The sequence below is a fragment of the Jaculus jaculus genome, chromosome 5 (genome assembly GCF_020740685.1).
Source record: "Jaculus jaculus isolate mJacJac1 chromosome 5, mJacJac1.mat.Y.cur, whole genome shotgun sequence".
Classification (NCBI taxonomy): Eukaryota; Metazoa; Chordata; class Mammalia; order Rodentia; family Dipodidae; genus Jaculus; species Jaculus jaculus.
This window is the reverse complement of record NC_059106.1, coordinates 46,984,961-46,998,762: the sequence shown is the minus strand read 5'-3', so window position 1 is coordinate 46,998,762 and position 13,802 is coordinate 46,984,961. Positions and strand designations below refer to the sequence as shown.

Genomic DNA, 13,802 nt, shown 5'->3' with positions numbered 1-13,802 from the left:
TTCTTTGAAAGGCATTCTGGAATGAGAGTAGAGGTAAAGTGAATTGAAATGTCCAAACCCACCTTTCTTTCTCTCAAGCTTACAAGTCTTCACTTGTGAAACAATACAAAGTCTTTACATCCTTGTTAGCATACAGCAGGGAATTCATTCTGTGTATTTCAGAATAATCTTACAGACTGATGCTCTCTGGGAGCAGGGGCTTTCAACTCCAACTGGATCCTCTCTTTAAGGAAGATTCCAGACCCACCCTAGGCAAAGATGATGCTATTATAAGGAAATCATGAAAGACATACGACAATCATCAAAACCTAAAAATAGCTGAATCAAATGCTTCTGTAGAGGAGTTTGCATAGGTAGCAAACAGCTCTTCGTCTTAAGAACTGTGGACGCTGCCTTGTTGGAAAGATCAGTCCAAAGGTCTCAAATGTGACCTGTGTGTATAAAATTAGAATATACCCAGAGTTTGAAAAAAATATGCTGAACACAGATATACAATGGCTAGACTATTTCATTTTTGTATGGCAGATGCCAAAATCCAAAACCCATCAACTATTTTCTTTTCCCTTCCTCCCTCCCTCCTTTCCTTCCTCTTCTTTTTTTCATGTGCCACCACATTGGGCCTGGCTGCTTTATTATTTTTTGTTTATTTTTCTTTTTATTTATTTATTTGAGAGAGAGAAAGAGGGATGGAGGGAGGAGGCAGGGAGAAACAGAGAGAAAGAGAGAGAATGGGTACATCAGGGCTTCCAGCCATTGCAAATGAACTCCAGATGCATGTACCACCTTGTGCATATGGCTAATGTGGGTCCTGGGGAATAGAGCCTTGAACTGGGGTCCTCAGGCTTCACAGGCAAGCACTTAACTGCTAAACCATCTCTCCAACCCTTGTTTTGTTTTTCTTTGAAACAAGGTTTCACTCTAGCCCAGGCTAACCTGGAATTCATAATGTAGTCCCAGGCTGGCCTCAAACTCATGGTGATCATCCTATCTCTGCGTGCCCCCACCGCAAGTGTTGGGATTAAAGGTGATTGCCACTGAGCCCAGGTCACTGTTTTCTCTGTGCAAAGACTTGTTGGTTGAGACTAAATTCAGTTAGTTTTTAGTGCTGGAAGCAGAGTTCTGCTGTTTCCATGAAGTCAGTCGTCCTGGCATGCCAAAAATGGCAAAAAATAGATGCTCTTCTTTCTAGAAATGATTATAATGTACCATGACCAAAAAAGTGGTTTTTTCTCTAACAGATAATCTTGCATAAAAAATGAGTCATGGGATTTCAGAAATGGAAGGCTTTTCTCAAATACCTGTGAGCAAGAACACACGCACACTTTGCCTTTCTTTTTCAGCAGATCTGAGCTTTCCATAAGTTATGCTATAATGAGGACGGCATTGTCTGGGGCCTTTTGAGTGAAGGGGAATGCCGGATTTAGAGTTCAGCAAGAGGGAAGAAGTGTCTCAGAAAATAAGATTTCTCTACCTGTGTTCCTGTGAGAGAATTTTAACTTATAAGGCATGAAGGTCTGTTAAGATGTTTCTTAAAAATATCTTATCCTGTAATTCCCTCGGCTTGAGTTCAGACCTGAGTGAGACAGCCACTGTCATTAACACAGCTCCTGGTTACCTCTGATTCGGAGACTACACGGCTAGACTGGGGAATGGGAAAAGGACCTATCCACCCGCAGGCCTGCCTTGACAAGATCAGAAGTGAAGACACAGGCGCTCACCTTGTGCTTACATGCAAAGGTGAGAAAGAAGAAGACAGATGATAAGTAGCAGCCAGCATACCCACTATGCTCCTGTAGACAACAGGAGAGAAAGGACAGTCCCTGCCCTTCAGCTGAATGTGGCAATAATGCTTCAGTTTCGTGGGAATCGGATTCCTGGCATGCTAATTATCACAGCCTGTCCTAAGCAGCAAATGGCTACCTGGCCAATGCACAGAAATGCCCCAAGGCAAGACCCAGAGCCTTGGGGCTGGACATCTAGGGAGTGCCAGCTTCACTCAACATTTACACCTGTATTTCTATTCCCAGTCTGCAGACTCACCTGGCAGGTGTGGGCTTGAACTTATGAATGAGAGGCGGCAACCGCAGGGTGACACAGCACACTTTCTTGAACAGTTCATTGTACTGAGTAGCAATTATAAACTTTTGGGTTTTTTTTTTTTGGTTTTATTTATTGTTTTAAATAACAACTTCCATGATTATAAATAATCTCCCATGGCAATGTCCTCCCTCCTCCCACTTTCCTCTTTGAAACTCCATTCTCCAGCATATCCCCATCTCCTCTCAATTAGTCTCTCTTATTTTGATGCTATCATCTTTTCCTCCTATTCTGATGGTCTTGTGTAGGTAGTGTCAGGCACTGTGAGGTCATGGATATCCAGGGCACTTTGTGTCTGGAGGAGCACTTAAGGAGTCCTACACTTCCTTTGGCTCTTACATTCTTTCCACCACCTCTTCCGCAAAGGACCCTGAACCTTGGAAGGTGTGATAGAGATACTTCAATGTTGAGCACTCCTGTCAGGAACTTTTGTTTCTGAGGCAGGGTTTCACACTGAAGCCCAGGCTACACTGGAACTTACTATGTAGAGTCCCAGGCTGGCCTCAAACTAGTGGCAATCTTGTCTCAGACTGAGTATTGGGAAGGTAGGCATAAGTCACTATGCCCGGCTCTAAAGTCTTACGATTTTTTTGTTTGTTTGCTTTGTTTTCCTGAGGTAGGGTCTCACTCTAGTTGAGGCTGATCTGAAGTTCACTATGTAGTCTCAAGCTAGCCTTGAACTCACAGCTACCCTCCTACCTCTGCTTCCCAAGTGCTGGGATAAAAGGCATGTGCCAGCATACCCAGCTAAAGTCTTACTCTCCCCCCCCACCCCCACCAGGCAGATTCTTTCATTCCAGCCCAGGCTGAGCTGGGTTTCAATATATCTCAGGCTGGCCTTGAACTCACAGCGGTCTACCTCTGCCTCTTGAGCTATGGAATTAAAGGCGTGCATCACCATGCCTGGCACGTCTTAAGATTTTTAAATATTTTTATTAATTTATTTGCAAGGAGAGAGAGAGAGAGAGAGAGAGAGAGAGAGAGAGAGAGAGAGAGAGAGAGAGAGAATGAATATGAATGAGAATATGGGCATGTCAGAGACTCCAGCCACTAAGAACTCCAGATGCATGCACCACCTTGTGCATCTGGCTTTACTGAGGAATCGACCCAGGTCATTAGGCTTTGTAGGCAAGTGCCTTAACCACTAAACCATCTCTCTAGCCCCCTAAAATCTTAATCTTGATTTCTATGTTGGCCCTAATTAGTAGTGAGCAATGAGCATTCTTCAGCCCACACAAAGAATATCCTAAACCTTTTCTCTCTCATATGCACATTTTTCACTATATACATGGATGTACATATACTTTACATGCACTTTTAAATCTGAATGTCTGTGCTATGTAGATCACACCCACTTACCCATATTATCCCATTTTTGTTGTTGCATGTGCGCGCTGTGTGTCTGTGTGTGTGTGTGTGCATGCACATGTGGGGCCAGAGGTCAACATTAGGTACTTTACTCAACTGCTTTTCATCCCTTACTTTGAAACAGGTGAACCCAGAGCTCACCAACTTGGCTATATTAGCTAGCCAGTGACTTCCAGATTCTCTTGTTACTGCTTTCCCAGTGCTGGGATTACAGGAGCAGGTCACCATGTCCAGCATTTTACATGGGTGCTGTGGACTACACTCAGGCCCTCATGCTTGTGGGGCAAGTTGAAGCCTTTGAAAATATTTTCTTCTTAAAACAAACATGGAGCCGGGCACGGGGGCACACACCTTTAATTCCAGCATTCGGGAGGCAGAGGTAGGAAGATCGCTGTGAGTTTGAGGCCAGCCTCAGACTACATTGTAAATTCCAGGTCAGCCTGGGCTACAGTGAGACCCTACCACAAAAAAAAAAAAAAAAAGGAATAGTACATAAAATTCATTTACAATTTTAGGACAAAATGGGGTATCAGTCTATCCTCCTCTACCTTAATGGGAATACTGGTGGGGAAACTGAGAACATGGGTGTATCCTTGGAAACAGTTTGATTTTCATTAGGTTTTGATGTCTGGAAGGTCTCTAAAGACTCAAATTAAATCCTGCCTGCCTGCGGTGATCTGTGTGACAGCCAGTAGACTGCACCGCTGCTTCCAAGGCAGACGACCACACAGCAGTGTCACCAAGGAGCATGGCAGAGCAATGGAGCAGTTGTCAAACTCTCTGCTGGCTTCCTTCTGCCCTTTCCAACCTCAATGTACTCAGTCTCTGGTGACCCAAGAGGGTCTTTCCCATTTATCCTGAGAGTCAGGAGTAAAGCACAAACACTGTTCTAAAAGGGCTTTTCCTTAAGAAAAACCATTCCAATCTCCCATCCAAGAGGCCATTACCAGAGAAGTGTCATTAATAAATTTTGGGTCATGTCTTGGGGGTGTTGTTACTGAGAAACTTGAATATGCCCAGCATAAATCTTTTCTGTGAAGTCAGCCCATGGGTTACTCAAAGCTCAGGCAACTGGAATTTCTATCTCCATGCACAGTACAGGGGTCCTGGGATTCTAGAACGTTATCAGTCCTGAAGGCTATATTCTCAAACACTGATCTATCATTATCCTTCATTCCCTCCTGCCTCCTTATCTAACTTAAATAATGTGATAAGCCACACTCCTGGGCTTTGCTAAATTGGTTTAAATATTGCAAGGTCTTCCAACTCCCATTTCTCCTGTCTTTCTGGGTCTTGACTAAAAAGGTAAAGAAATGTTTTGGAGGAAGCCTCAGGGCACAGCTTCATAAATCTCTGTCGGCCACTTTCCCTGCATGCTGGGCTCCCCAAAGTCTGCAACCAACAGAGATACAACAACACAGGCCACAGCCAGACATACCTCTCTCTGGGGCAGTGCCAGCTTTGCTGTGAGACAGCGGCCCTCAGCCCCTGCAACGTTCTGTCAGGGTTCCTTTCCCCAAACCACGGCGCTCATGCAGAGACCCTGGCACTCATGTGGCCGGCTGCCCTGCTCAGCCTGGTCTGCGGGAAGGGCAAAGGTTTTTTTTATGTGGCGTCAGTGGCACCCTGAGTATGGCTCCATCTGTGTCATTCCCATAAACTTACTTGGGAACACACAAATGTGACTCGATACACGTAGACTAGAAGATGCAACCTGAGCCAGCAGAACGAACGCTGCCTTGGAAAAAGCTCCCTGTTCCAGTTCCAAACCACACATACTTGTACAGTTAACAAATGCAGTGGGGGATACTGGCCCGCAGCATTCACACCCGCCAAAGGCTCTGCTGGCCTCCACCCTCCCTCTTCTTCCCCACCCCCACCTGCCATCCTGAGGACTACTAGATTGCATGGAAACCTTGAAGAAAGTTAGGTGGCTGTCTTTTTGGAATGCCCTTACACTCCAGCTAGGAGAGGAACTTGGACTCTGAAAGAACATGAGGAGGGGGTTCCCTATAAATAAAATCCTGTTCAAATAAACATGAAAAGGAGCCAGGGTTTCCTGTAAGGCTACTATTCAGATGAATTACTGGAAGGAGTATTTGTTCACAGTTTTATAGCTAACTTTGCTATCATCTGCTCAAATTTTGGATCATTTGAAGCATAGATGCTAAGATCTGAGCCTTCCCTTGGATAAAATATGGCAAAGGAAGCAGAAAGCCTCTTCCAAGTACAGACTCAGAGGCAGGACTCTTGGGTTCTATTCCTGGCTTGGTCCCTGTACTCGGGTCAGTCCTCGGCCAGAATCTCACTTCTAATCCCTTCAAATCATTTGTTACGTCTCTGTTGTCTAAACAGTGGGGAAAAACCCTGAGTAACACCCCTGGATCCTGTGCAATCGACGAGGATGGTTGGACATGGTTATGTTTCACTTCCAAGAAGCCAGGGTGATTTATCCCCTGGGCAGAGCCAGTATGTTCCTAAGAGACCACCTTGTCATCAGGGCCAACCTGAGAGACGAGGACACATTTCTCCACCTGCAGGGAGCTCTGTGCTCCTTTAATGACCCCAAAACAATACTGTCCTTTTTGTACTTCTTCATAGCTTACGTGTTCAAATAACTCTGGTTGGGCTGGAAAGCCCTGAGAGGAGGAATTAATAGATAGGTATACCTATCTCTCATTTACACATGAAAAACCGAGGCTTAGGCAGGCTAAAGATTTAACTGGGGCTAATAAGTAAGGGGGCCAGGACTCTGACCTATTGTTTTCTGGGTCAAGTGCTGTCACCTCTATCATATGCCTCTTCATTAATAATCTGGCCCCAGACAAACACATGGAAGGAGCCTGGCGAAAGGACCACAGCGACACCTCCCCAGGAGCCTTCACTGCCTTTTCAGTGAAGGGCACTGCGACTGGTCCACTCAGATCCGGCTGCTCTGTGGGCGTGGCTGCCATGGTCTGTAGAGGCTGGACAGTCCTTCTTTCTGACTGCCCATGTCCACACTTAGCTGTTATGTGCTTTTTTTTCTCATTTGGCTCAGGAGCTTGTTTCTAGGCAAAGTGAGTGGTCAGGCAGGGGAACTAGACAGGGGACTGGTGTTAGGAGGTGGGCTGTCTCCAACTATCCCCAACCAGCAGTGTAGCTATGGGCCATGAGTCTTCCCCAACTGTCTTGCCCTCATTTATAAATGAAGCTCAAAGGTGAGTAGGACTGCCCAGCAGAGACACTGAGGCAATGCCAGGAACTCACTGAGGAAGAGGCTCTGTTCTATGGCTCCCTTTTACCTGAAAGAAGAATGTGATTTCTTCTTCCCTTTACCTGGCCAACCATCCTTACACTACAGGCTCATCTCAGAAAGAAAAGTTTGCCTTCATGCCGCAGGTCCCTAGGCCAGCCCCTCTCTCCTGCCCTGCAACCCTTCTCTGGTCATACCCTCACCATGCTCTCTCTAGACAGTTTCTGGGTTCTGCACCAGATGACTTTGCAAACAATTACATATCTGGTTGTTTTACATGATGCTGCTGGTCTGACTGATGTAGGCTCTCTGAGGCTAGGGATGGTCTTAGTTCCTGCTATATACACAGATGGATTCATAGAAAATTTCTAATTAATATTTACTGCCTGCAAATGAATGAATGACAGATAGGAACTGGAAGGCACTGAAATGAACCATCTGTGGCAATGCTGGAAAACTGGTAAAAATGACAAGAATATTAGCAGTACCACAGCCACTATGGCTGCATTATATGTATTCCAAAAAGAAAACAAAGCCTCGCTGAGACCAATGCAGGAGCTGCAGATACAGCGCAGTGGTGGAGTGCTTACCTAGCACGTGTGAGATCCTGAGTTCAGTCCCCAGTGCCTACCTCACCCCCTAAAAAATGCAGAGAGATTTCCAATGCACAAAATTCAAACAATTTCTTTCTAATCAACATCATGAATCTTTATAGCATAAAGTAATTTTTCGAAATTAAAATGCATATATTCTAAATCTTTTTTTTAGTGTGTATGTATATGTGTATACACACACATATACATGGGTGTGTGTGTACCACAGCATGTGTGTAGAGGTCAGAGGACAATCTCAGGGTGTTGGTTTGCTCCTTTCCCACTGTGTTTGAGACCGGGTCTCTCTTTGCTTTTCTTCTTTTTGCTGCCGGGAAGGTCAGAATAGCTGTCCCACAAGCATCTGGGTTCTTATAGACCTGCTTCCCACTGCCACAGGCACACTGGGGCTTCCGAGGTGTGTGTCACTTTGCTTCTGGCTTTATGTGGGTGCTGGGAATTGAATGGAGGTTGGCAGGCTTGTGGAGCAAGCACCTTTAATCACTAAGCCCTTTTCCAAGCTCCACTTTAATTAAACCTTTTTTTTTTTTTTTGAGTAAACAAACCAATCCCTTGACCAGTTTTGGATTTTAAAAATAGGTATAATTCTTTAGGGATTCTATGGAGTTCTTCAATTTTACTTAAGACTTTACAAGGCCTTGTTGTCTTAAGAAAATACTGGAAATAGACTTCTTGGGCTTAGAGCAGAAATAAAAAGTAGCTGAAAATACTTTTGAAGACACCCGACTGCCTGCCCCTCCCAACTACTGCATGCATGCCTCAAAGCATGCTCCATGACTGTTTTAGCTTAGTATCTGAGAAGAGATTTCAGCTTAGCTAACGTAAACTCCTTGAGCAACTGCTTCCAGATGGGAGGCATTCTGAGAACCTACTGCATGGTCCCAGTCTTTGTCTTTAGCACTTCCCTACTGCAGCAATGTGTCCCTAGTGAGGTTTCCTGGTGGCAGACAAAGGGATTCATTTTAACTGAGGCCAACTTCACTTGGAATCCACAGGGCGAGGACATGGCCCAGCCCAGCCCAGCCCAGCCCAGGCTTCTCAACAGGCACACTGCTTCACCCAGGGAGCATCGACTGTCCAGTCAGTGAGATCCTTCTGGGAATACATGGAGTATAGCCTGACCAGGAAGGGCAAATTTCACTTATATCCTTTGGTCATACGTATCCTCAACTTGTCTCTTTGGAGAAGGGAAGTGAACATAGGCCACTAACCACATAGCTAAGTTACAGTGGCTGGGATTTGTGGGATTTAGCAGCATATGGACCATCTCTGATTTCCAATCGTCACTGGTACCAGGACAAGATAGCACCCCACAGCAGAACCACCAGGTTGCACGTGGGAGTGGAGGAGGCTCTCTCTTGAGGTTGGATCACTGGTATTTTTGACTAGAATGAAAACTAAGTAGGAACAACCTACGTGGTGAATCACAGCTGCACGGAGTCTAGAACTACATTGGGTCTAAGACCAAAGATCACCAGGGTATGACCGAAGCACGTAATGATATAATCCCATTTCTGACCTCTCCAATGGGGAGGGAGAACTCTAGTATATCTACCAAATGTAAAAAGCAATCCCACTTTGTTGGCAGCGGAGGGGGGAGGCTAAGAAGATGCTGTGTACACATACTGTCCTCAAACTTGCCATGTAGCTAAGGATGGCCCTGAACTCCTGATCCTTCTGCTTTGACTGCCCAAATGTTAGGATTACAGGTGTGTGTTACCAATATCCATGCGCCCATTTTTGTGCATTTTCTTGTATTTATCGTAAGTAGGTATGACATTTCCACAATAAGTACTCCAGTTAAAATCATGTAGCTAAGATAGAAAATACATGATTAAACACATCATGGTGGGTGGGAGAGGCCTCAGACCTGGGCTGGAAATTGCAAATACACTCCCCCCCTTGACCACTGACCTGGGACCACTGAGTGTAGCTGTATCTCTCACTGCCTGGGCTGTTTCAGAGGCGAAATCCAGGGCACCTGCCACTGGCTTGGTCACAGTGCCAACAAGTCCTTTGCCAAGGCCAGATATGAAGCCACTGACGCCCCCTTCTGTTTTCACACCTTCCACTGTTGAGGTTATAACACTGGTCAGTCCACCGATGATACCTAGTGGGGGAAAAAAAAAGAAAAAGAGGTTATCATACTGGTCAATCCACTGATGATACCTAGTGGGGAAAAAATGAAAATAAAAAAAGGTTATAACATTGTCAATTTACCAATGATACCTAGTGGGGAAAAAAGAAAAAGAAAAAGAGGTTATAACACTGGTCAACCCACCAATGATATCTAGTGGGAAAAAGAAAAAGAAACAAGGGCTACTGTGATCTGGCCAAGAACAAAAGCAAAAACGTTTTAAGACAGAGTCTATGCAACTGGAACAATAACTTAAGATCAGTTTGTTAATCTCTGTGCTAGACATGCCACAGACAAGGAGACTCCTAGATGTGCCCAAGAGCTGTGTAACAGATTGTGACTCCAAAGTAAAGTGTGTTCTAGGTAACTGAAGTCAGCCTGGGTTTGAGAGCAAGACCATACCTCAAATAATAATAATAATCTGAGCTGGAGAGATGGTTTGCTAGTTAAAGGTGGTTGGCTTGCAAAACTGGAAAAGCTAGGGTTGACCTCCCAGTACTTACATAAACCCAGACGCACAAAGCGGAACATGTGTCTAGAGTTCATTTACAGTGGAGTGCCCATTCTTTCTCCCCATCTCTCTCTCAAATAAATAAATAAATAAATAAGGCTTGGGGCTGGAGAGATGGCTTAGCGATTAAGCACTTACTTGTGAAGCCTAAGGACCCCAGTTTGAGGCTTGATTCCCCAGGACCCATGTAAGCCAGATGCACAAGGGGGCACACACATCTGGAGTTTGGTTGCAGTGGCTAGAGGCCCTGGAGCGCCCATGCTCGCTCTCTCTCTCTCTCTCTCTCTCTCTCTGCCTCTTTCTCTCTCGTCTGTCATTCTCAAATTAATGAATACAACTTAAAATAAATAAATAAATAAGGCTAGGAAGTTAACAGTAGCCAAGTTTTGATTCCAGAGCTCAGGCAGTATATAGGAAATGGACTGAGAATATAGAGAGCAGATTTAAAACAAGGAGAGACTAGAAAAGAGGTTCCTTGGGGAAAGTTCGAAGGTTTTCTGAAATACAAGGCAGAGTGAGCACTAAAGGCATGCTTCTACCATGAGACCAGACAATACCACAGAATGCTTGACATGGGTCTGTAAAATGCTGCCTGCTTTGCCAAGGCCAGGAGAGAAAACGATGAAGTTTATGGAGGCTCTCCCTACTGCTGCCAAGACTAATCTGGACCCTCAGGGGCTCCTTTCAAAACAACAACCTGAGTACAAAGGCCATTTTGAACATTTTGAAAGCTGACTGCAAGGGCTTGAAACAGCCCCAGAAATGCCACAAGTTGGCAAAGGCTGGCAAGGTTGCAGGCGCTGCAGGCAAGAGGCAGGCTGTTCAGGGAACACTCCTAGGACTGCAGCCAGGGACACTCACAGGATGTTTACCCTCTGACAGTGGGGGTGTGAGGAAGCTCTCCACACTCTTCAGCTCTAGTGAGACAAATTGGGGTGGTTAGCTCCTTGGGTGAGAATGTACTAACAATTCACAATGTTTCTTTCGGATTCGAGGTCCTGTTGTTCCAGTGAGGCAATATCCCTTCCCAACCTTCTAAGCGATATTCCTGACAGCACACTCACAGAGTACAGGAGTTCTGACTAGGACCCGAAAGAGATGCCCATGACTGATCAGTCTTGATGACTTTTATAGCTTCACATGATTCCGAACGCTTGGATAGGCAAATGGTTCAACTTACTGTCCACCACTGAGCAAGAGCTACAGCCAGGTGTGAGTGAATTATGCAAGTATAAGAGAAATTTGAAAGGCCTCTTTGCATTCCTCGCATCCACTATCTTATCTGAGTCACAGATCACAGGCCACACAGTCAATCCAGACTTCCATGAATGCTGTCATTAACTCCAACTGGGGTAGCAAAGCCAGTAAATGTCATTTGAGTTGGGATTAATGAGCTGGGTAGGGGGACAGACCGAGGGCTCATGAGTAAGGAAGGACCTGAAACATGTCCCCCATATGGCTGAAGGCAATAGTTAAGATAGTCTGGCTAGATTTATACTGCCAGGGGCTTTGAGTGGCATACTTCAAGTCACTCAGAACAATGCAATAATAAGTCTGACAGAATGCAAGCAAATGCAGAGATGATGCCTTTATACCATCACCAGGGCCACAGGCTAGTTTCATACTTGAATTTCTGGGAAGGAACAGGCAGAAGGCAGAAGGCTGAGTCTTGGAGCAATAGTTCCAGATTCTCAGAAGTTTGGTGGATGCACCTGATCCCCCTTGAGAATTGAAGCCTGAGGACAGGAAGGAACTAGAATGTGCTCGGCATGCAGAAAAGACCGAGGACTGGAACACAGGCTGCCACATGCCCACTGCAAGGGGATGGAAGGGGAGTATGGAAGGCACGTCAAGACACATGCCAAGAGGGCCACTGCTGTCAGCTTTCTCCTTGTCTTCTTGTATTCAGACAGGTGCAAAGGCTCTTGCGAGGGACAGTGCACAAGGGACATTCTTCCTTAGTCCCACAAGTGACTTACCATGAGCCAGGCCATGGATGCCAGCCACGAGGTGCTCTCCACTGGTGGCCGCGTGGTATCTGATATACTCCCGCTCTGACTGGTGCCGGTTGTCCATCGTCTTCCCCAAGCCATCTGACAGCGTCCCTGCAAACTGGAATGAGTGAACAAGACCTTTAGAGCTCTAGCACTGTTCTTACTACTTTCATAGTTTTAAAGAAACACCTTGCCTCGTTCCTAGCTAATATTCTGTAACTACTGCTTACAGAGGAAGATTCCACACACCTTCCGTCCCAACAGAGTGGGTCTCAAACGCTGGACAGATGCAAGCTGTGGGTGGCTGGTGAGTGGGAAATAAAGCTTCCGAAACAACTACAAAAACTTGCAACATTGACATTCCAAAATACAGGCTGAGAATTTTGAATCCAAAAATGTTCAAAAACCTGAAACTTTCTGAGCATTATGCCGCAAGTGGAAAATCCCACAGCTGATCCCACATGACCTGTTGCAACCAAAATGCAGGTAACACTCACACTGTATAGAATTACCTCTAGGTATGTGTTGAGGTGTATATGAGACAGATTTCATATTTAGATTTGAGACCCGCTCCTAGGAAATCTCATTATGCAAATATTCCCAAAGCCAGGAAAACTGGAAATCTGAAAGATTTCTGCTCCAAAGCACTTTAGATGGGACTACTCAACCTGTAACGCTGATTGCTCATGGAAAAAAAAAAAAAATTAAAGATGTAGCAAACTGGCAAGAGTTGGGATTCCTTGATGGTAAGGCCACAGCCCTCTGTTCTAATAATCAGTTGGCTTTACAACAGAAAATATTCAGATTATTACTTTACAATTTGGTATCAAAATCTCTGCAGAGGGCTGGAGAGATGGCTTAGCGGTTAAGGCACTTGCCTGCAAAGCCAAAGGACCCAGGTTTGATTCCCCAGGATCCATGTTAGCCAGATGCACAAGGGGGTGCACACATCTGGAGTTCATTTGCAGCAGCTGGAGGCCCTGGCGTGCCCTTTCTCTCTCTCTCTCTGTGTCAAATAAATAAATAAATATTTTTTTAAAAAAATCTCTGCAGAGGTGCCTAGGAGCATAGCTTTGTGGTAGAACACTTGCCTCACATAGCATGTGTGAGGCCCTGGGTTCAACATAAAACAAAACAAAACAATGGAGAGGTCAATTTCTCTGACGTTTTGCTTTCTTTCATTCATTCGACAACTACTAAGTGCCTATCAGGTGCCCAGCCCCATTTATCAAGAGAAGGAAAGGAAGCAGGTGGAAAGACAAACAGCAGACTTGAACCCATGGCTCCCAGTCCAAGCCCACCCTCCCCATAAACCAGAGGAGGATTTTATTTATTCTGGCATGCTTTAACCAGAGAAGCTGTCTTATCCATTAAAGCTGGATAAAAGGACATAAAACTCTGTTTTGTCACCAGACAATCTGAGAAGGTTTAATGTGACAGTTAATAAACCACAAGGTACTTATCCTCAGCACTCAGCCATAAAGAGAGAAGATATCAAATATAGAATTAACCTTCTCAGGAAGGATCTACCAAAACAAGTGGTTTAAGTGCCAATGACCCAGGACTAACCTTTCAGAAAACTCACAGGAATGTTATTTAGATATAAAGCTCAATGGAAAGACATGCAAACAACCTGCCTGAAGGACCCAGGACGGCCACCTGGGAGTCTACTTCATTCTGGTTTGGTAGGCTATGGAGGGGAAGGAGGGCTGCTGCGGTGTGGGTAACATGGATCAGATCTGCCCTGGAAACCATTAGTTCTGACTTCTTGACATGAGGGACAGGTGCCTGCTGGACACAAGGAGCGGGCAGAGAACAAACAGCAATGCTATGCACAAAGTGGTTCCTG

The 13,802-nt window shown here is 45.3% G+C and overlaps 1 protein-coding gene across 5 annotated transcripts in view; it reads right to left on the bottom strand.

Moving 5' to 3' along the window:
• Vps13d (vacuolar protein sorting 13 homolog D) overlaps window positions 1–13,802 on the bottom strand; it is a 274,368-nt gene that overhangs the window by 42,823 nt on the left and 217,743 nt on the right. For all 5 annotated transcript variants that reach the window (XM_045149288.1, XM_045149289.1, XM_045149290.1 and 2 more), the window contains 2 exons: window positions 11,939–12,071; window positions 9,226–9,421 (listed from right to left, as the gene is read on the bottom strand). In XM_045149288.1, coding sequence (XP_045005223.1) covers window positions 9,226–9,421; window positions 11,939–12,071 — 329 coding nt within the window. The remainder of the gene's footprint in view (window positions 1–9,225; window positions 9,422–11,938; window positions 12,072–13,802) is intronic.